Source organism: Cervus elaphus, chromosome 5 (assembly GCF_910594005.1).
Source record: "Cervus elaphus chromosome 5, mCerEla1.1, whole genome shotgun sequence".
Lineage (NCBI taxonomy): Eukaryota > Metazoa > Chordata > Mammalia > Artiodactyla > Cervidae > Cervus > Cervus elaphus.
Genome location: NC_057819.1, coordinates 128030975 through 128053636, shown reverse-complemented (window position 1 = coordinate 128053636; position 22662 = coordinate 128030975). Strand labels below are relative to the sequence as shown.

At 56.7% G+C, this 22662-nt stretch overlaps 1 protein-coding gene across 3 annotated transcripts; it reads left to right on the top strand.

Moving 5' to 3' along the window:
- Positions 1–6840: 6840 nt before the first annotated feature.
- Positions 6841–21129, top strand: SLC16A5 (solute carrier family 16 member 5). Of its 3 annotated transcripts, none has more exons than XM_043905560.1 (5): positions 6842–6994; positions 11616–11862; positions 15007–15150; positions 17802–18611; positions 19977–21129. In XM_043905560.1, the coding sequence occupies exons 2-5, from the start codon at positions 11664–11666 to the stop codon at positions 20222–20224; spliced, it is 1401 nt and encodes a 466-aa protein (XP_043761495.1). In that variant the 5' UTR covers positions 6842–6994; positions 11616–11663; the 3' UTR covers positions 20225–21129. The 3 variants fall into 3 exon arrangements, with proteins under 3 accessions (XP_043761497.1, XP_043761495.1, XP_043761496.1); XM_043905561.1 differs by lacking the exon at positions 6842–6994 and adding an exon at positions 7018–7547; XM_043905562.1 differs by lacking the exon at positions 11616–11862 and having other exon boundaries at positions 6841–6994.
- The last annotated feature ends 1533 nt before the right edge of the window (positions 21130–22662 follow it).

Here is a 22662-nt window from a genome sequence, read left to right as displayed (position 1 = left end):
GCACAGGCTCCATGGACGTGGGATCTTCCTGCCCAGGAATCAAACCTGTGTCTCCTGAATTGGTAGGTGGATTCTTTACCACTGAGCCACCAGGGAAGCTTCCCCTTCCCATCCAGTTTTTTTGGTTTTTTTTAATATTTATTTATTTAGTTTTGGCTGCAGCAGGCTTCCTTGACCCACACACAGCATGTGGGATCTTAGATCCCTGACCAGGAATTGAAATCACGTCCCCTGCATTGCAAGGCAGATTCTTCACCACTGGACCACCAGGGAAGTCCCCACCCAGTTTGTTTTTAACTGGACATTTTTTTTTTTTTAAACTGGACAGTTTTGAGTGTATCAGGGCAGCCGGGCGGGGAGAACCATGGGCTCCAGGGCCAGGCTGAGTGGGGCCAAGAGGAAGGGTGTTGGGTGTGAGATGAGGGCTCGAGGGGTGACATCTGAGGGCAGAAATGCACGTGGGTTAGGAATGGGCGAGGAGGCGAATCCCCAGGGCCAGCTGTCAGGCGCGTGGGCTGGAGTACTGGGAAACGAGTGTGCAGAACAGAGCCTGCCAGGGTGCTGGCAGAGTGTCTGTGAACTCAAAGCCAGCACGGCCTTCCAGTGCAGCCCTGAAAAGTGAGACGCGTTTTTTGTTTTGTTTTTTTTTTTGGCTGCACTGCGGGGCATATGGGATCTTAGTTCCCTGACCAAGGCTCAAACCCCGGCCCGCTGCGTTGGAAGCAGGGAGTCTCAACCACCGGACAGCCAAGGAAGTCCCCAAAGTGGAGAGGGTTTTGCAAGATGATCCTGCCATTCCAGGCAGAGAGGCTGAGGAGAGAGAGCTGCCAAGGCTCAGCGTCTGAGCTGTGTGGGCCTGAAGGGGCCCCAGCTTCAGGGAGAGATAAGACATCTGAGCAAGATCTCAAAGGGAAGAGGCAGTAGAATGAAGCTCAGCTGGATATGAAGATGAAAGCCAAGGGGAAGGAAGGAGGCCCCGGATGGGACGGAGTCAGAGAACAGAGGAAGGGCCTGGTCTGAAGAGGAAGCTGCTGTGGGCAGTGTGGGGACAGGTTCAGTTCCGGAGACAGTGAGAAAATCTCAAGGAGAAGGGCTTGGCGCTCCAGAGACGGGGGTGGCGTGGAGGAGAGACTCTGGGTAAGAAAGGCAAAAGGAGGACTTCCCCGGTGGTGCAGGGGTTAAGACTCTGGGCCCCCATTGCAGTGGGCACAAGTTCAATCCCTGGTCAGGGAAGTTCCACCTGCCTTGCAGCACAGTCAAAAAAAAAAAAAAAAAAAAAAAACAGAGAGAGAGAGAGAAAGGAGAAAGCTGGAGAAGAGAGGACTCAGAGTGAGGGGGCTGGAGTGGAGGGGAGGCCAGCGTACTAGGTACCCCAACATTAGGTCTATAGCTATGGCTAGTCCTGGGAGAGACTTAGCCCCTCAGATTTAAGTTTAGGAGGATCTTTGGGGGAAATTGGAGAAGGAAATGGCAGCCCACTCCAGTATTCTTGCCTGGAAAATCCCATGGACAGAGGAGCCTAGTAGGCTACAGTCCATGGGGTCGCAAAGAGTCGGACACGACTGAGCAACTAAACTTGGGGGTAATAGCAAGTTGGGTAGCATGGCCCAGGCCTCTGGGGCCAGCTACAAGTTAGTAGAGGCCCTGGCAGAGGAGGGCAAGCAGGCAGAGGAGGGTGACAGGCAGAAGGCAGGAAAGGGACAGGGCTGGTGGAGTAGGGGAGGGGCCTGCGCACAGGAAGGTGCCCCGGGGACCCAGTGGCAGCAGCGGCCAGAAGAGCCTGGATGGCCTGTCCCCACTAACCCAGCAGAGGGCACTCTGTCCATGCCAAGGACACCACAGGGTCACAGGCACAGGCCAAGACCCGGAGAGAGGGGCAGAGGGACCAGGATCCCATCCTGGAGCTTCCCAGTAATTAAAATATTTTTAGGGACTTCCCTGGTGGTCCAGTGGTTAAGACTCCCAATGCAGGGGGCATGGGTTTGATCCCTGGTTGGAGAACTAAGATCCCCCATGCCACATAGTGTGGCCTTAAATATATATACATATTTTTTAAAAGGATAAAAAATATGTATCTATATTAAAGGATCCCAAGATCCTGGAATGAGGGACTGACTTGGGGCAGGCAATACTCCATTCCTTCATTAAGCCAACGAGGTGGTATCTGAACAGTACTTAGAACCTCCTCCATACATGGTGACCCTTACGGTTACAGTTATTATTATTCTATGCTACACCCTGTGTTAAGTGCTGGGGCAATGTTTGATCAACTGGGCAAGAAAGTTCCCTAAGGCTCAAGGAACTCAGTGTGGGAGACACACACACTCAGCAGGGTTAGGGCCTCAACATGGGAGGTCTGGGAGGCCTTCCTGGAGGAAGGGGCTTCTAAGCTGACATGTGCAGATCAACCAAGGGCTGACCACGTTTTTTGTTCTTTGAAAAAAAAGATCATCAGGACAGAGTGTTTCAGGGAATGAAAACAACTGTGCAGATGCAAGGATCTCAGGCAGGGTTGGCAGATCAACAGTAGAACTTGGTGGTTGTTATTCTTAGTGATGTGTGGCAATTGTGTTATTCAACACTAATTGTTTAGTCGCTAAGTTGTGTCCGCCTCTTTGCAGACCCAAAGACTGTAGCCCGCCAGGCTTTTCTGTCCATGGGATTCTCCATGCAGGAATACTGGAGTGGGTTGCCAGTTCCTTCTCCAGGGGATCTTCCCAGACCCAGGGATCCAACCCACGTCTCTTGCACTAGCAGGCGGATTCTTTACCACTGAGCCACCAGGTAATCCAACTACTGACTACTTAGAATTAATTCCTAAAGATTTATGACTTTGAGCAGATGCCTCAGTTTGCTTCTCTGAGTCCCTGGTCGCTCGCTCGTTTTACAGCTGTGATATGCTCTAAGAAAACAGGGCCTGATGACCAGGCTGCACCCTCAGACCAACCCTTGGGGCACAGTCACAGAGGAAGGCTTCGGGGATGACCTGTGGGAGTCTGCAGTCACAGGGACTATGCCCCAATCTGGTGGGAGCTTTATTCTGAAGAAGTACCCAGCGTCTGGGATGGTGGAGGGGGTTTGCTCACAGCCCTCTGAGTCTCATCTTGTTGAGCAGAGGTCGAAGATTAGAGTGGGGCTCCCCAGAGGACAGTGGGGTCCTGGGAAACCTCGTTTGACTTTTCCAGAGAGGGTAAGAGCCTCCAGGAAGCCCCTGGGCATTGAGTCCCTGGGTAGGGCCAGAGTACCCGCAAATGGGGTGGAGGGCTACACCCAGCCTGTTCTGAGTACCCAGGGCAGGTGTAGTCAAGTTCCAGGTTTCGGGTGAGATTCCTGGGACAGGGTGCCAAGTGAGAGTCCTCGACTTTGTGCAGAAAACAAGCCACAGTAAAGTGGAAGCGAGCCTATTTAGAGAAATAACACATTCCATAGACTGAAAGAGGTCCCTCTCAGAAGGTGAGAGTGGTTCTGGTGTATGGGTTGTTCATTTTTATAGGTTGGTAATTTCTAACAAGTAGGAGGATTATTCCAACTATTTTGGGGTAGAGGTGGGGATTTCCAGGAACTGGGCCGCCACCTACTGTTTTGGTTGGCCTTGGAACTATCTTGACACCTGTGTCGTTTAGCGTATGCTAATATGTTACAATGAGCACATAATGAGGCTCAAAGTCTATGAGAAGTTGGATCTTCCCCTATCTCCGCCCTGCTTGGTTCTAAGTACTCTTTTTGTATTCTCAACGGCTGTGTCATGTGTGTGTGTGTGTGTGTGTGTGTGTGTGATACTTGGAATGATTGTACCCTGCCCCCTCCCCTCCCGTCTCACTGCCACCCAGTACTGGGCCAAGCTGAGATAAGAGGTATCCAGATAGTATAGACCCTGGACTGTGATCCTCTTTTGTCCCCTACACAGGACCTCTCAAATCCTGAGACCATCCCTTTGGGACCATGGGATAAACCTTAATCCCCTCCTCCCAAGGTTTGTATCCAGGGAACCTCAGGCTAAGATGAATATCCCCCAAGTAAGAGGCAATCCCAGCCCTGTGACTGTTGCCAAGAAAATGAACCACAGGCACAGATGTCTAAGGTATGACTCACAACTCGATACAGTATCTCTTACCTCATTCACGCAGAAGTTAAGCTATCCCAGTGGGTGGGAAGTGGTATCTCATTGAAGGTTTGGTTTGCATTTCCCCTGATGAATAATAATGTTGAGTATTTTTTCAATGGGCTTGTTGGCTATTCGCATATCTTCTTTGGAGAAATACATATTCATATATTTCACCCATTTTTAATGAAATTATTTGTCTTTTTACTGTTTGTAAAAAGTATTTGTAAAAATTATTTTTTTACGGTTGAGTTGTGAGAGTTCTTTATATATTCTCAATGCAGGTCCCTTATCAAATATATGATTTGCAAATATTTTCTCCCACTCTGAGAGTTATCTCTTCACTTTCCTGATGATGTCCTTTAGTGCACAAAGGTTTTGGTTTTTGGGCTGCACCATGCAGCATGCAAGGATCTTAGTTCCTTGACCAGGGATCGAACCCATGGGTCCTGCAGTGGAAGCACAGAGTCTTAGACCGTCAGGGAAGTCCAATTTTTTTGCCATCCAATTTATGTGTTTTTTTTTTCCCTTTGTCACTTGTGCTTTTGGGGTAGTGTCGAAGAACCCATTGCCTGATCCAAGGTCATGAAGAGTTACTGCTATGCTTTCTTCTAAGAATTTTTACAGTTCTAGTGTTGTGTTTTTTCTCTTTAAACGGTATGAGGTAGCAGTCCAACCACATTCTTTTACATGCAGCTATCCAGCACTGTTTGCTGAAAAGACTATTCTTCCCATCCTTTACTGTCTCAGCACTCTGATAGAAAATTAACTAACTGTAAATGTAAGGGCTTATTCTCAATTCTATATCACTGATCTATATGTCTACCCAGTAGTAAGTACCACACCGTCTTGATTCCTGTAACTTTGCACTAACTATACATTTTAAACAATACATATCAAGGCTTGGGTAGGTGGGAGAGGAGCGCGTGCGGAGGTGGGGGCCCTCTTACCCGCTCCCAGGGCTGAGGGGTCCACCCGCTTCTCTGCCCCCCGACGGCTGCCTGCCCGGCCTCCCCTGGATGTGGCCTTCAAAGCTCTAGGTTTTCACTGGAAGGAAGCGAAAGCCTCGCAAGAAGGAACCCTGCATCCTGGCCGCCCACGCGACTGCGGCCGGGAGGTGCCGTCTCTTACCCCAGGCTTTCTGCCTTCCACTCCCGGGGCCCCGGAATCAGAGCGGGAAAATCAACAAGCTGGATAGTGAGCAGGTGGGCTACGCCAATTACTTGTTAATTACATACCAATGCGCCCCTAGGCGCCGGGAGCCGGGCCGGGGCTGCTGGAGCGGTCCGCACCACTCGGAGGAGGGGGCGAGCTAGCGAGCAGCGGTGTCTGCCCGCCACCGCCTCCCCGCTCCCCCCCCCCCCCCGCCCCCGGCCTAGCCCCGAGGCCTCCCGCCCGGCTCCCGGAGACGCGGAGGTGGTCCCGCCCACCCGCGCTCTGCGCCCGCCCTTCGGTCCCCGCTGCCGCCAGGCGTCCTGCCGCCTCCTCCGCGGGCGGGCCGGGCCGCAGGAAGCCGCGCTCGGCGGGAGTGGAGCCGCCCCTCCGCCGGGCCCGTGCGAGCCGGTGAGCAGGCTCTCCAGGCCCCCCCACGGCCCCCGAGGTGTCTTCCCGCGCCGGGGTCCCCGTGGGCGCCGTCGCGGACCCGCCCCGCCGGGGGCCTCCGGGGCCCTTTCCCAGCCTGTTGGGGGTGAGGATCCAGAAAAGTTCCTTGTCCGGGTCCCGCGGGCCGCTCCAGCCTGGGATGGCTGGGGACCCCCATGGCCTGGTGGGTGAGGGGACAGGCACCACCCAAGGCCTGGGCTGAAACCTCCACGGGGGACGCTGCCTGGACGTCCCAGAAGCCCCACCCAGAGGAGATCCGCCGTGAGGGGGAGGGTGGGAAGCAAGCCCTGTGGAAACTGATCCGGACGGCAGGGAATGTGCCAGGGTGGCAAGAGGTCATGAGGTTCCCGCTGCCTCGCCCATCCCCCTTCCGGGCCGTGGTCAGCCGGGGCCCCTGTCTGGGTGGTGGGGGCACCTTTGGAGGCAGAGAAGGGAGGAGGGTGACCGGCTCCAGCTGGCCCACCTCTGGAACCGCCTTCTTCCTTCCCTGGGCTCCTGCCAGGTCCAGGAATCTGAGGGCTTGTCCACCCCAAGCTCAGGCTGGCTCGCGCTGCTCCCCTGTCCGGCAGGAACCTCGCTCCTGCCTGTCCTCTGCCCTGGGCTTCAGGCTGGGCATCCTGCCTGGTGTGGAGCCTGGGGAGGGAGGGGGTCTCCAGGGTCTGGCCATCCTTCCGCTGTTAGTAAAGCTGATAGTTCCTTGTTTTCCTCTCACCAGCTCTTCCGCCAGGAGGAGAGAGCAGAGGTCCAGGGCGAGGCCCTTGCACACCAGGACCCTAATCCCAGACCTCTGCGTGAGAGCATCACTGCCCTTTTTTGCCTGCAAGCTCGGGGCGGGGGGCGGGGATGGATTCTGAGGGCCTGACCAGTCTCCTGGCATAAGATGGGAAGCCCTAAAAAACAGACTGGGCACTGTGTGTCATGGGAGAAGGACAGGAGATGTCATCTGAACTTCCATCCACACAGCCAGCTTTGGGTCACCTGGGCATGAAGACGGTCGTTCTCTCTGGGCAGCAGGTCCCGTGGCAAGCTGCTCACCTCCAGTCCCGGGAAGTGAGAGTGAAGCAGCTCCAGCCCCGTCTCCCTCCTTGCCCCAACCATAAGCCAGGCCAGGCGGTGATCATGACTCCTGGTTCCAGGTACAAAGGGAAGACGGCTTCTCTGCCGGGGCAGAGGCGGAACCAGAGCCCACACTGCTGCTCTGTTCCGCTTGAGTCTTCTGGAATGGACCTGCCTGCCCGGAAACCAGCTCACCCTTGTTCCTGGGCTTGCCTGCCCCCCCGGGGAACACAGGTGAGTCACATTGATATTACCTTTTGTGCTCAGGTGGAGGCCAGGTGGGCGGCTGTGAACAGGTCCCTCCCTGCTCATAGTGTGGAAGAGGGAGGAGAAGTGCGGGTGACAGCGATAAACACGGAAGGATCCACTCCAGTTTGGTGTGAACGCTATTAAGGAGAGGAGTACAGGAAAGGGCCTAGAGTTGGGGGTCAGCATAGCTTCGTGGAGATGCCGCTGGGGCTGACTCCTGAAGGACCGACTGGACTTCTCTCTGGCTGAGGATTTTGGAATCTCGGCAACCAAGTTCCTGAGGCGGGACCAGCTGGCTTGGGGAGGGGGTGCTGGAGGACCAACAGGAGAGAAAAGCTATGCGTGTGACCTGGGAGTTGCATGGGGGCTGTATGGGAGGGCACAGCCTCCTTGGAGAAGGCCGAAGTCTGCAAGCCAGCTCCTAAAGGGGGGCCAGGGTAAAGAGAGAACAAAGGTGCTTGGGGTTTCCTGGGCTCTGATTATCCCCAGAGGCCTGGAGGGAGGAGAAACCAGCTCCACTGAAAGGTTCCGAGGGAAGGTAGGTGCAGGGTGAAGGTCAGAAGTCTGGACAGAGTTCACTGGAGGGGGGGCTCAGAGGAGTAACTGCTGATAAGGGCACCAGAAGCCTCTGCATGGAGGGGCAGGAGGCAAGGGCGAAGGAGAGGGGACCAGAGCTGGGCAGGGGGGTTGGGGGCCCCCACGTGTCTCCTCTCCCGTCTTACTTCTCCCTGCCACCTCTGGTCAGAGACAGCCTGCTGCTCGGAAGGGGCTTGGGGGTGCCGGGGGTGGGGCGCTGTGGTGAGGGACCAGCCGGAGGGAAGGCTGATGGCCCTTCTGGGAGGAGGGTGAAAAGTGGCAAGTCCAGGAAGACGGAGGGGTCCGGGTGTGTGGAGGAGGGGTGAGCACTGGAGCAGGGTAGGGAGACTTGACATTCACAGGCGGGATCAGGTGGCATCCGTGGCCTTTCTACTTGCTGAGGGAAGAGAAATCCTGGTAGGGGTGAGAGCCAGTTTGCTGGAAGAGGATCTGAGGTTTGCCCCCAAGCTTGGAGCCGAGCTGGAGAATCGGGGCTGGGGGATCTCTAGGGCCAGTGGCACGTGCAGGAGCCAGGCGGGCAGGAGGTGTTCCCAGCCCACACACAGGACTCAAGGTCACACACACGCACACTCACACTCACTCACTCACACACTCACTCTCCCAGGCTAGGATGAATGAGCTACTCACCATGGCAGGGCCCCTGGGGGTCCTCTGGGGAGGGAATAGGCCTATGCCGGAGAAAGGTTAGGGGTTGGAGCCCAGGAAGGAGGCAGTTAGGCTGGATCCAGCTTGGGTGCTGTGTTGAAGCTCCAGGGCCTGCGGGGAAGGTGTGGGGTGCTGGGCTGGGCAGGAAGAGGGGTTTCGTATTTCTGATAGTTTCCTGAGTTTCCATGGATCTTCAGGGCCTGGGGCAGAAAGGAGGCAGGCTGTGGGAACAGGAGCTCCCGGGACTGCTCCTACTGCCTGGCGTGGATGAGGTCGGGGCCCTGCAGGCCTGGGAGCAGGGGGAGAGTCAGGATGGAGGGGACTGGAAAAGGGCTTTGCATTTGGGGAGGAGGCTGGGCGTCGAGGCCTGGATAAGGCAGCTTCCGTGATGAGGGCAGGGACCCTGGTGGTGGCGAGGAACCAAGGTAGGACTGAGCCAAAGATGTGAGGGGGTGTGTGTCTGTCTGCATAGCATGTGACCCTGTTTGATTGTGTGTGTCTGTTTGTCTGTGTAGCATGTGTCTGTCTGTCTGTCTCTGGGCTTGCCTGACTGTCTCTCTAGGTGTGCTTCTGCATATGTGTATGCCTGAGCATGTGTATCTCTGTGTATGTCTATGCCCTCCTGAACAAACGTGTGACTGACTGTGTGTGTCCGTGTGTCTCTGGATTTTTCTGTGTGTAAGTGTGGGTCTGCATGTAACTCTGTGTGCCTGGGTGATTCCGTGTGTTTTTCCCTGCCTGTCTATGTGGTGTGTGTCTGTGTATGTGTCTGCATGTGTATCTACAGAAGTGCATGTCTATGTGTGTAACTGTGCCCATCTGTGTGAATGGGTATCTTTCTACGCATTCCTGTGTGACTGTGTATGCACCGGTGTTACATATGTTTGTGTTCTTTGTATGTCTGTGCTTGTGCCCCTTTCTGTACATTCATGTGTGACTGTCTATGTTCTGTGTGTTGTGTGTTATGTTTTATGTGTGTTATGTGTGGTGTGTGTTGTGTGTTGTGTCTGTGTTGTGTGGTGTGTGTATCTGTGCTGTGTGTGTTGTGTGTGTGGTATGTGTGGTGTGTGTATGTGCGGTATGTGCATGTGTGCTGTGTGTGTGTGGTATGTGTTGTGTGTATGGGATGTGTCGTGTGTGTTGCATGGGATGTGCTGTGTATATGTGTGCTGTGTGCATGTGGTATGTGTTGTGTGTTATGTGTGTGCTGTGTGTATATGTGCTGTGTGTGTGGTATGTGGTGTGTTTGTGTGTTTTGTGGGGTGCTCAGAGAAGCCCTGGCAGGGACAGGCCTCTCCTCTATGTGACTGTGGGGCGTGTGGTATGTGGTATGTGCTGTGTTGTGTGGTTTGTGTCTGTGGTATGTGTTGTGTGGTGTGTGTTTGTGTGGTGTGTGGTGTATGTGTGCATGTGTGGTGTGTTTATGTGTGCTCTGTGTGTGGTATATGTGGTGTGTGTATTGTGGTATGTGGTGTGTGTTGCATGGTATGTATGCTGTGTGTGGTATGTGTGGTATGTGTGTGTGTGGTGTGTGTATCTGTGTTGTGTGTGGGGTGCGTGTGTTGTGTGGTGTGCTCAGAGAAGCCCACACAGGGACAGGCCTCTCTTCTGTGTGACCGTGGGGCGTGTAGTATGTGTGGTGTGTGTGTGTGGTGTGTGTGGTGGGTGTGTGGTGGGTGTGTGTGGTGTGTGTGTGTGTGTTGTGTGGTGTGCTCAGAGGAGCCCCTGCGGGGACAGGCCTCTCCTCTGTGTGACTGTAGGGCGTGTGTTATGTGGCATGTGGTGTATGCTGTGTTGTGTGTTGTGTCTGTGGTATGTGTTCTGTGGTGTGTGTTTGTGTGGTATGTGGTGTGTGTGTGGTGTATGTGTGCATGTGTGGTGTGTTTATGTGTGCTCTGTGTGTGTGGTATGTGTGCTGTGTGTGGTATGTGTGTGTGTGGTGTGTGTATCTGTGTTGTGTGTGGGGTGCGTGTGTTGTGTGGTGTGCTCAGAGAAGCCCACACGGGGACAGGCCTCTCTTCTGTGTGACCGTGGGGCGTGTGGTGTGTGGGGTGTGTGTGTGGGGATATGTGTTGCGTGGTGTGTGTGTGTGGTGTGTGTGTGTGTGTGTGTGGTGTGGTGTGCTCAGAGGAGCCCCTGTGGGGACAGGCCTCTCCTCTGTGTAACTGTGGGGCGTGTGTTGTGTGTTGTGTGTGTTGTGTGAGTGTGTGTTGTGTGTGTGTTGTGTGTATGGTGCAGTGTGTGTGGTGTGAGTGTGGTGTGTGTGTGGTGTGGTGTGTGTGGGTGTGTGGTGTGTATGTGGTGTGTGAGTATGTGGTGTGTGTGTGTGGTGTGTGTGTGTGGTGTGTATGGGTGTGGTGTGTGAGTGTATGTTGTGAGTGTGTGGTGTGTGTGTGGTGTGTATGGGTGTGTGTCGTGTGTGCGGTGTGTGTATGGTGTGGTGTGTGTGTGAGTGGTGTGTGTGTGTGTGTGAGTGTGGTGTGTGTGTGGTGTGTGTGTGTATTGTGTGGGATGTGTGTGGTGTGTGTGTGTGTGTGGTGTGTGGTGTGGTGTGTAGTGTGTGTGGTATGTGGTGTGGTGTGTGAGTGTGTGTGTGTGTGGTGTGCTGTGTGGTGTGTGTGGTATGTGGTGTGGTGTGTGTGTGGTGTGTGAGTGTGTGTGTGTGTGGTGTGCTGTGTGGTGTGGTGTGCTCAGAGAAGCCCGTGCGGGGACAGGCCTCTCTGTGGCGGTGGGCGGCCTCTTGGCGGTGAGCGGGAGCGCGGTGACAGGGACGCTGCAGGGAGCCTGGGCTCGGCTCGGACGCTGCGCCGTGGCCGCTGCGCTGTGGCGCGCCTTGTGCCGCGGCCGTCCGCTCGGCCGCCCCGCCCGCAGGCTCCCGGGCCGTCAGCGCGGCTCTGACTGTGAGCCTGGCTGTGCCCGGGCGCGGGAAGCAGGTCGGCTGTTCGGGACGTTTGGAGAGGTGTCACTGTGTGCCTGTGCGGCCCGGGGCTGAGCGGCTCCAGACGGCGGCTCCTCTCCCGGCAGTTACCGCGCTCGCCGGCGCCGCGGCCTCAGCTGGGCCGGGCGGGCAGCCCCACCTGCTGACCCCTAGATGACGGCACAGCTGGAAAGCGTTCCGCCCGCCCGCGCGGGCCCACAGCGGCTCACTTGCCGGCCCCTCCTGTCCCTCCTGCCAGGCTGGCTCTGAGAAGTAGGGGAAAGGCGATGCCAAGGCCAGTGCATGGACTTCTGGCCACCTCCCAGGGGGCGGCGCCCCTCTGCCGAACCCGGTGCCGGGGTGAGAGGAAGGGACGGGTCCAGCCGCCCAGCCACGGCGGCAGGGGGGCCAGGGCCGGCCGGCAGCTCCCTTCTGTCCCTTCCCCAGGCGACCCGGGTGGCGGTCAGGCTGTGGCCGCAGCACTCGTAGCCAAGGATGCCCCAGGCCTTGGAGCGCTCCGAGGGCTGCTGGGCCTGGGTGGTGCTGCTGGCCTCCGTGGTGACACAGGGCCTCACCCTGGGCTTCCCCACGTGCATCGGCATCTTCTTCACCGAACTGCAGCGTGAGTTCCAGGCCAGCAACAGCGAGACTTCCTGGTTCCCCTCCATCCTGACAGCCATGCTCCATGCAGGGGGTGAGCAGGGCAGGGCGGGGGGGTGGGGACCGGGTGTGGGCTGGGATGCTGGGAGGGATCAGAAGGAGCCCTGGGGGGAAGGGAGGCAGCCGCAACCTCTCTGGCCTCCTGGGTCCCTCTCTCTGGGGCCACAGGTTTTGCCTGGTGCTGTGAATTCCTGGGATGTCATCTTGATTTCAGCAGGGCCAGTTCCCCCGCCTAGGATCCTGTGGGGCTGGGCTTGGTTGGACTGGGCCGGGGAGGGGCACAGGGCAGGGAGGCCCCCAAGATGTAAAGCCGGTTCTCCTGATGAGTGTGGGAGGATCAAGCCAGACAGTAGGAGTGTGGGGGCCCTCGGCACAGAACGGCGAGGCTTCCCGCGGGGTGATCTCTCGGAACCTCAGTTTTTCCCCCTGCCATTTGTGGGTAACAGCCAGCAGCCCCAGGCTGCCCACCTCCCACACAGGGTTGCAGAGAAGATCACGGGGTCCCGCCAGGTCTGAGGGCTCGGGCAGTAGAAGCAGCCCTCATCAGGGCTTCAGGACAGGAAGCAGGGCTGGAGAAGGACCCCAGGAGCAAGAGGGGGGCAGAGCGAGAACCCCATCTCTGACCAGGAAGCAGAGGGCTGTGGAGATGGAGAGTGGTCCCCTCGGTTCCTGGTTGCCTTCTCCAGAGATGCAAAGGGCTCACCTTGACCCCAGGGAAAGGGAAGGGGCCCGGGTGGGTTCTCCACGGTAGCCTTGGGCTCGCAGGCCTGCCCCCTGACTCCTGGGAGGTCTCCAGGGAGACTCCATGGGCAGTGACCTCTGCTGGGGCTCGACTGGACAGCCCGCTGGGCTCTCCCCACCCGTGGTTGCCTGTCTGAGGTGATCCATCTCCCCACCCTCCACCGGCACCGGGAGGGAAGTCAGCCTGGGCTAGGAGCCACCTTCACTGACATGACCCCTGAACCTGCTGCTTGGGGCATGGGCTCGGGGCAAGGAGCAAGGCCAGGCCTGGCTCAGACCACACAGCCTTTCAGCCAACAAGCATGGGCAGAAGCGTGAATCTCAGATGGCCCCTTCTCTGCAACCGGAGAGGGGTCTGGGCCAGGGACTAGGAACCCGGCATTCAGTGGGGACCCCGCTCCCCAGCCAGCTTTAGACTCACGCCCAGGAGGCATGACAACATTCCTGTCGGCCTAGGACTCCTATGTGTCTGTCTTACATACGCACACACGCCTTTAGTCTGTGCTCATTCGGAGTATTGTGGAAATTTTAAACTTGAAAGTATCCTTGATCCTAAGTACCCCCCAAACCCACACATTTTAGAGATGAAGACAAGCCAGCACGGAGTATCCAAGGCCTTGCCCATGCTGTAGAGTGAGTTTGGGGCAGATACCGTGCCCATGCAGAGGGAACATTTGCCTCCCAGTGCCCCACCCCAGCACCCTCTGCTATCTCAGCTAAGCTGGCACACATCCCAGCCCCCGCCCCACACATGATGACTCAGGGTTTTCCCCAATGTCACCTTTCCAAAGTCAGGTCAAAGTATGGGGGTGGGAAAGGTGTGTGGGTCAGCGGTCATGTCCATTTCAAAGCCTCACCTCTCCCTCTGTGGCTGCCTCTCCTTGATTATGTCTGAGGATGGGCCACTCACTTCCACTATTACTCCCACACTCAGACTGGCTCACAGCCACACCAAGCAGCCAAACTCACATTGCGTGTACACACACACTTTCTCTGTCCCTTTGGCTGCGCTCTGGGAGAGTTAACTCTGGAGAAACTCTACTGTATGTATTTGGGAGGGCAGGGCGGCACGGGCAAGGTGTTTGGCGAATGGGGCCCTGTGAGTTGTCAAGGAGCAGCCGGCCAGGACTGGCTCACTTCTACTCTGGGTCTGCACTGATGAGAAAGCAGCTCAGGGTAGAGGTGGGGGAGGACAGGCCCCTCTTCACCAGAAGCCAAACGTCTAGTGATGCAAGACTTTGGTGGGGGCTGGAGGGAATGGGGGACGGGAGAAGGTTCCCCACCCACTTTTCTCCAGAGGCCGGAGCGAGGTGGTGCAGGGTAGCCCAAGGCCCCGGTTGCCCACCCTGAACAGATTGAAGGATGATGGGAGGACTGCAGGTAGTCCTCCTGAGGATGGGGGAGTGGGGAACAGGGACTGGAGGTGCTCACCGTGATGTAGCTGCCCTGGGACTGTGGTCCACTGAGACCAGCCCCTGCGAGGGGCGTCCACCCAGGTCACGATTTCACCCAGATGGATGCAGCCTCTGGTCAGTGCAGTGAAGGGCCTTAGTCTGTCCCCCTGGGGATCCTGGTCAGGATGAAAGTGAATATTTGCAGCACCTCACCTCACAGCTGCTCAGACATCACCCCGCCTGACCCCTCAGCCTCTGCAGGAGGAAACCAAGGCCTAGAGAGGGACTGGCCGTGCTCGGCCTGGAGCCAGTCTTGAGCAGGGTGGGGATCAGAACCAGGCTTGTGTGTTCCAGGACTTGTGCCTGTGCCTTTTTTTTAATTGAGGGCTTCCCCGGGTGGTTCAATGATAAAAAAAAATCCACCTGCCAATGCAGGAGACACAGCAGATCCAGGTTTCGATCCCTGGGTCAGGAAGATCCCCTGGAGGAGGAAATGTCAGCCCACTCCAGTATTCTTGCCTGGGAAATCCCATGGACAGAGGAGCCTGGCGGGCTCCAGTTCATAGGTTGCAGAGTCAGACACGACTGAGTGATAGCACGCACGCACTTATTATTTATTTTGGGCTGTGCTGTCTCTGTTGCTATGCAAGCTTTTCTCTAGTTGTAGCGAGTGGGGGCTCCTCTCCAGCTGCTGTGTGCGGGCTTCTCAATGTGGTGGCTTCTCGTCGTGGAGCACAGGCTCTAGGATACACTGGCTTTGGTAGTTGAGGCTCCCGGGCTGTAGAGCACAGGTTCATTGCTCTGTAGTTGTGGTGCATGGGCTTCATTGCTCCACGGCATGTGGGATCTTCCCGGATCAGGGATTTGAACCCGTGTCTCATGCATTGGCAGGTGAATTCTTTACCACTGAGCCCCCAGGGCAGCCCTGGGGCTTGTGCCCTTTAAGCCACCTGCTAGTTCCTCCTGGAACCCCCTCCCAAGCCCCCTCCCTTCCTCTGACCTCATCATTCAGCTGTCACCTGCCGCCTGCCCCCTCCCCACAGGCCCCCTGTGTAGTATCCTGGTGGGACGCTTTGGCTGCAGAGCGACGATGATGCTGGGCGGCATGCTGGCCAGCCTGGGCATGGTGGCCGGCTCCTTCTGCCACACCCTCGGCCAGCTCTACCTCACGGCAGGATTCATCACAGGTGACTGTCATTCCTTTTCGAGAGTTACTGGGTGGGTACTGGGTACGAGACTGAAAAGGGCCAGGCGTGGTGAACAGGGCGGGCAAAGCTCCGAATCCTCTGGGGCTGCTCACAGCCACTCGAGGCAGAGGAACAATGAACAGATAAGTAATGAGGGTCAGTCCTGACAAGTGCCCAGGAAGACAGGACAGCTGATGCCATGGTGTCCTTGTCCGGGTGGGGTTGGGCAGAGATTAGACAAGTAAAGAGATGGAATAACTAAAACAGCCAGTGCAAAAGATATAGCAGGGTTGGGGGAGGTTGCTGCTTTTTTTTTTTGGCTGTGCCTGAGGCTTGTCGGATCTCGGTTGTCAGACCAGGGGTGGAACCCGCACTCCCTGCAGTGGAAGCATGGAGTCTTTTAACTCTGACCACCAGGGAAGTCCCAGCTTGCTGCTTTCAGCAGAGCTGTCAGAGAAGGCCTTAGAGCAGAGAAGGTGACATTTGGCAAGAAGGAGGTGAGGCATCTGCCACCAGGCTCCCCAGGGAAGAACATTCCAGAAGGAGCAGTAAGACCAAAGGCCCAGGAATGCTCTTGGAGCACTGAGGACACCGATAGGATAGAAGTGAAAGTGAAAGCGTCCAACTCTGGGACCCCATGGACTGTATAGTCCATGGAATTCTCCAGGCCAGAATGCTGGAGTGGGTTAGGGGATCTTCCCAACCCAGGGATCGAACCCAAGTCTTCCGCATTGCGGGTGGATTCTTTACCCACTGAGCCACCAGGGAAGCCCAATAGGGTAGAAGGGCATGAACAAAGGTCAAGGAGATGGGGGGGTGGGGCGGTGTGGCAGCAGGGAAGGCCAGATAGGGTTTAGTTCCTCAAAGGCTTTGTAGTGAGATGGGAAGCCCTGTGAGGGGTTTGGGCGGAGGGACGTCATTCAGCCGCTGTTTGTGAAGAACTAGGTACTACTCTGGGGACTTCCCAGGGGGTGCTAGTGGTAAAGATCCCACTTGCCAGTGCAGAAGATGTAAGAGATGTGGATTCGATCCCTGGGTCAGGAAGATCCCCTGGAGGAGAGGGCATAGCAACCCACTCCAGTATTCTCGCCCGGAGAATCCCATGGACAGAGGAGCCTGGTGGGCTACAGTCCATAGGGTCCCTAAGAGTCGGACATGACTGAAGCAGCTTAGCAAGCATGCACGCAGGCAGGGCCCTAGCTGTGGTGGTGTGAGCACACCACAGGAGGCTAGGCTGAGAGCAAAGAACAGGCGGGGGGAATGGTCATCACCCAGCAGGAGGCGGCTGCAACCTTAAACCAGCGTGACGCAATGGAGGCGATGGGAGAGGGTCTCGTTCAGGATTGCAGGTGAGGTGCAGAGAAGGATGCCAGGATGACCCAAGAGCCAAGGGTGATACCAGGGGTGGAATGGAAGAGAGGGGTGGCCACTAACTATGATGCAGACTCAAGGGGAAGAGCAGGTTCACGGGCGGGTGGGAAGCTCAGGTTTGGACACACCTGGTCTGGCCCTGAGCTGGAGTGGCCAGCTGGGGAGTCCTGAGACCCCTAGTATTCAGGTCTTGAGATGAGGTTATCACCCTGCTGTCACTAAGGGAATGAGGGAGGACGGATGATAAAGACTGGGGTCTGGGGCCCAGGACACGGACACTCCAGTGGTTCGCGGCCTGGGCAGGAAGAAGTGACAGAGAGGTGGGAGGAGAACCAGGAGAGGGGTTTCTTGACAAAGGAAGTGAGGAAAATGCTCCAGGAGGAGGAGGAGGGAGGGACCGTGAAGCCACTGATGGATCACATTGAGTGGGCATCAGACTCCATCTGTGACTTTGTAATGTGGAGGGCAGCAGCCTTGATAATTCTGGAGCAGAGGTAAGGATGAAAGTCTGATTTGTTCAAAAGAGAACAATAGGGGAGTTGCCCGGTGGCCTAGGACGATTCTGGGCTTTCACTGCCATGGCCTGAGTTGCTTGGGAAACTGCGATCCCACAAGCCGTGTAATATTGCCGAAAAAAAGAAAGAACAGGAAGGAGGAAATTGAAGACAGTGGAGACAGGATTTCCAAGAAATTTTGATATAAGGGAACAGAGACACAGGCCGGTATCCAGAAGAGACTGGGGTCAAGAGAGAGTTTTGTTTTCACGGAAGAAATCACAGTGGAGGAGAATGATCTGTTAACAGTAAAGAGGAGAAAATGGATGCACCTGGGAAAGGGAAGTTGCTGGAGGGACGTGCGGCTGATAGGGCTTTATCATGGCGAGTGGCCTGAGATGGCACCCAGACGTGGCCAGGGGCCAGCCCGTGTAGAGCCTTCCAGGGCAGAGTAAATACTTTGGCTTTTTTCCTCTGTGTGAAGGGAAATCTCTGGAAGGTGTTAAGCAGGGGAGAGACTTCACCCAATCTGGGTGTTTGAACATCCCCTGGTGCCTTGCCCGTGGGAACAGGGATGTTCCCCCCTCCGGCAACCTTGGGAGGGCAGATCTGATGGGGGGCGGGATGCTTCCAGGGAGGTGGTGTGGTGGGCTGATTCCATCTGAAACTCCTGGGCACCTGGAAGTGGGTCTGGGCTGGAACGGAAGGAGGACAGACCCGGGACGTGACCCCAGGGTCCCCACGCTGGGTGTGCCCTGGAGCTGGTCCCCCACTCTCCCTCCACAGGCCTGGGCATGTGCTTCAGCTTTCAGTCGAGCATCACCGTGCTGGGACTATACTTCACCCGCTGGCGGGTGCTGGCCAACGCGCTGGCCTCGGCGGGCGTCTCCCTGGGCATCATGCTCTGGCCGCTGCTCTCCCGTTACCTCCTGGAGGAGCTGGGCTGGCGAGGCACCTTCCTCATCTTCGGCGGGGTCCTTCTCCACTGCTGTGTCTGCGGGGCCGTCGTGAGGCCCGTGCCTGCCAGCGTGACCCGGGAGGCCAGAGAAGGCCTCCCCTCGCCTTCCAAGAGACCCTCGCCAGGCTGCCCAGCGGCGTGTGGCCGGGCCATCCGGCGCCACCTGGCCTTTGACGTCCTGCGGGACAACGTGGGCTACCGTGTGTACTCGCTGGGGGTTGTCTGGATGATCATGGGTTTCCCGCTGCCCCACGTCTTCCTGGTCCCGTACGCCGTTCGGCACGGGGTGGATGAACACAAGGCGGCCCTGCTCATCTCCGTCATCGGCTTTAGCAACATCTTCCTGCGGCCCATGGCTGGGCTGGTGGCGGGCCGCCGGGAGTTTGCAGGTCACCGCAAGTACCTGTTCAGCCTGGCGGCCCTGCTCAACGGGCTCACCAACCTGGTGTGCGTGGCGTCGGCCGACTTCCGGGTGCTGGTGGGCTACTGCCTGGTGTATAGCGTGTCCATGAGCGGCATCGGTGCCCTGCTCTTCCAGGTCCTCATGGACATTGTGCCCATGGACCGGTTCTCCAGCGCCCTGGGACTCTTCACCGTCCTGGAGAGCATCTCCATTCTCATCTCCCCGCCGCTGGCTGGTGAGGCTCCTGGGAAGGGAGGGCAGGCAGGGGGTGGCCTGGGTGGGGTGCCTGCGTGCCATGTCGCTTCACTCGTGTCCGACTCTCTGCGACCGCGTGGACTGAAGCCCGCCAGGCCCCTCTGTCCATGGGATTTTCCCAGCAAGAATACTGGAGTGGGTTGCTATGCCCTTCTCCAGGGGATCTGCCCAACCCAGGGATCAAACCCTGGTCTCCCGCATTGTAGGCAGGTTCTTTACTATCTGAGCCCCCAGGGAAGCCCCTATTTGTGATTTTCTCAATCACCTCGGGGGACTGGCCACAGCCTGTTCCCCAGCTGGCGATCATGGTATAAACAGTCAAAAATAAGGCTTTTGGTACCAGACCTACCTCAGTTCTTGTCTTCCCCTTTGTGCCTCTGTTCTCTTATCAGCAAAGTGGGGATGACAATAGAATCCACCTCATAGGCTTGTTTGTGGGGATCACAGGTCATGCAGCAAAGAGGTCAGCAGAGAGCGTGGCACGTGGTAGAAGCTGTGTACGCGTGGTTTCTGCTATTAACATCCTACTCCTCCCTCTTCCTGCCTGAGGGCCCTGGGCAAGTCATGCTCCTTCTGTGAGTCACAGTGTCGTCTGCAAAACGCAGCTGAGAACGCCAGCTGTAACTGTCCCTCCCCCGTGCCAGTCACCGGGTGGGCAGGGCTGGACACACAGCACTGGTCCCCACCGCTCAGGGCTCAGCCTCTGGTGGAAGAGTCGAGGATTGGGGCAAAGAGGCACCTTTGTGATCATGGTGGTGATTTCGTGCTGGAAGGGAAGCAGACAGATATGGAAGCAGAGAGCCACTGGCGTGGCCGTGCTGGGCAACTGAGCGTGTGACATTCAGAGTGAAGGGGGAGGTGTGTGGAGCCTGCGGTGCTGGGCTTGGGGGGTAACAGTCGACAGACAGCGTGCTTATCACAGTCAGATGACGGGGACTTCCCCACCCCACCCCCTCCACCCCTGCCGCGTGTGACACTGGGAGTCCCAGTTTTCAAGGGAGTTCTCCAGGGTTGACGAGCGGGGAGAGCTGACGAGGGCCCAGGGCATGGCTGAGCAGATGCCCCAGGCGCCACTGGCCCTCGAGTCCTTGGCCGCCTGCCACTAAGGGAGAAGGAACCATGCCCTGAAGTGCTCTTCCGGCCCGAGGACTGGCTGCCCAGGCCAAGGCTGGTTTGCTTCTCTTTCCTTTCATTCAACAAATACCTAACGAATGCCAACGGGGTACCAGCCAGTGCTGGGGAGGCGGCAGGGACAGAACCCCTGCCCTCACAGAGCACACGGTTTAGGGGGTGTGGGGACCCGGTAGTCCCGGGCAGTGACCTGACTTGCTCTCTGTGCCCCCAGGACTCCTCCTGGACGCCACCAACGACTTCAGCTACGTTTTCTACATGTCAAGTTTCTTCCTCGTCTCAGCCGCCCTCTTCATGAGCGGCAGTTTCTGTGTCCTGGGCAAGAAGGAGCGGCAGGGCCCACGGGCTGAGGCCAAAGGAGCCATCCCAGCAGCTGCCCCAGAGCAGGGCCTCGCCATGGAGGACACGGACAGTCCTGAGAAGCGGCTGCGTGTCGAGATCATGTATGTGACCAGCGTCTGAGCCCCGGGGTCACTCACCTGTGTGAGTAGCTTCTGAGCCCTGAAGTCAGCGAGTCCTGCCTCAGCCCAGGAAGCGGACATCTGGCTGCTTCGTCAGAGGCTGGGCTGAAGGGCTGCCCAGCAGGCCTGACCCGAAGGCCATCCCGGCTCTGCAGGTCAGGACTCAACCAGGAGCTGGGACTCAGAGGCTGGCCTCCAAACACTCAGGGTTCCTTCCAATGAGCAGAATCCAGGAGCAGGTCCTCCTAACTTTTCCCTTGGGCACCAGAGCCCCTGGGGCCTAGGAAGGTGGGTCTGAGCCCAGCTCTGGTCTGTTGTGGCCGGCTTGGCTCAGCCGCCTGCCTATTTGCTGCTGCTACAGCTCAAGACACTGGACCCTTAAGTCCAGCCTGGATGCCTCCCATGTGATCTCTTTATCCATCACTCTCCAGACCGTTCCGGAGAGCTCGCCCCTCCTCCGAGTCCCTCCTGCTCCCCCTTCTTCCCAGGTGGCCCAGCCTTTGCCCTAAGGGCTGCCCCCAGCACAGGTTGCTGGGCCCCTTGCTGCCTGGAACCTTGGCAAGAAGGGCCTCGAGAGAGAAGGAGTTGTGACAGAGGGCCAGGCGGAGGTGTGGGCCCGGATGCAGGGCATGGACAGATTAAATGTTGGGTGGGGAACCTGTGCAGAGAACTGGAGGGGAGCCCCTGGCTTGGGCCCTAGAATCACTCAAGGCTGAGAGACCTCTGCCTGCTCAGGGCCTGCTCGAGGGTCTCCTCCCTCCTTGGCCCCACCCTGTATCTCAACTGGAAGATCAGTGTTGGGTGCAGGGAGCCAGCCATCAGATGTGGGGAGGAAGGGTTGCTGGGCAGGGCCCCAAGACCTCTGTGAAATGGAGCTGCTTTCGCAACAGAAGCCCTTTCACTCCCCTCTCCTGTCATTCTTTTCTCCCTGCTGTGTCAGAGGCGTCAGCCGTGGGGTAAGGAGCCGGCTGGGCCACCTGCCAGGCCACCCCTGGTCCCTGTTGGCCTGTGCATGGGGCCTGCAGGTCAGAGCTCCCCCCCCACACACATATTCTTTTCGCCGGTGCCTTCCCTGAGGTCATCATCACATGGGAGCTGCCTGTCATCAGCCCAGGCTTGTCGCAACAGGGTACTAACCGAGGGAATAGGAAAACAGAGTTTGTTTGAATTATACACACAAGAACATTTTCTGCAACAGGTTATAAACCCTGTGAAGTAATGAAGCTGAAAAATGGCCTGGAGTAAGTTTGCTCCCATCCCCCTTCAGGGCTACTCCCACCCTGGACCTTGTTTGTTGATTCAAGCTCAACTGGGTTTTAGCAAGAAAGTCTTATCAGAGAGAACTGATTTTCTTTTTATGACCTGCTCCAGCCCTCCTCCTGCACAAGTCCAACTGGCATGAGTAAGCACCCTTCTGGATAGTCTTTTCCAGGACCCATGGGTGCCCCCTTATGGCCAAAAAAGGTAGTACAGAGGTGAGGCAAAGGGCTCTGAGCTGGAATGGAACCTGAATTGATGTTTGACTGCCACAATTTGCCGCCTTGACTCTGGGCACCCAGAAAACAGAGAAGGTTGGCCTAGATAAGCTAAGGTCTCTTCCAGTCTGAAAAGTCTGATCCTAAAGACCCCCATTGCCTCCCTGTGTCCCATCCTGTCTGCACTTGATCACCGTCCACAGCTTGTGCGCTGAAGGGGGGGGAAGGCGCATCTGGGCACATTTTACCATGTCCTGCCTCCTTCATCTTAACTGAGTGGAAAAGGAGAGCGTTGGGGCTGGTGGGTGGATGAATACCTTTTTTTTAAAGCACTGCATATATGGCATGTGGGGTGTTGAAGTTCCCTGACTAGGACCAATGACCAAACTCATCCATACCCCCTGCAGTGGAAAGCGCTGAGTCTTAATCACTTAACTACCAGGGAGGTCCCTAAATGAATACTTTTTGGTGCTGGTAGCCACATGACTTTGAAACATGCATCCCCTTTTAGGCCCACTCTTGAAAACTGATTTTTCAAGGAAAAAAGATACTATTAGTAAACATGTAGGATAGAGAACTTTGACTTCCTCTGCCTGCCCTCCCCCACTCCCTTCCCCTGCAAGAGTGGCAATCATCTCTGGGCAGAATTCCTTCAACAAATATTATTGAGGAACTACTATGTGTCAGGAACTGGGCAGAGAGGAGTAAGACCTGGTTACAAAACCAAGGACTTAAGAATTCTTCGCAGAGGTGAGGGCCTCAGAAGCCTTAATTCAGTTCAGTTCAGGCACTCAGTCATTTCCAACTCTGCAACCCCATGGACTGCAGCACGCCAGGCTTCCCTGTCCATCTCCCAACTCCTGGCGCTTGCTCTAACTCATGTCCATTGAGTTGGTGATGCCATCCAACCATCTCATCCCCTGTCGTTCCCTTCTCCTCCTGCCTTCAATCTTTCCCAGCATCA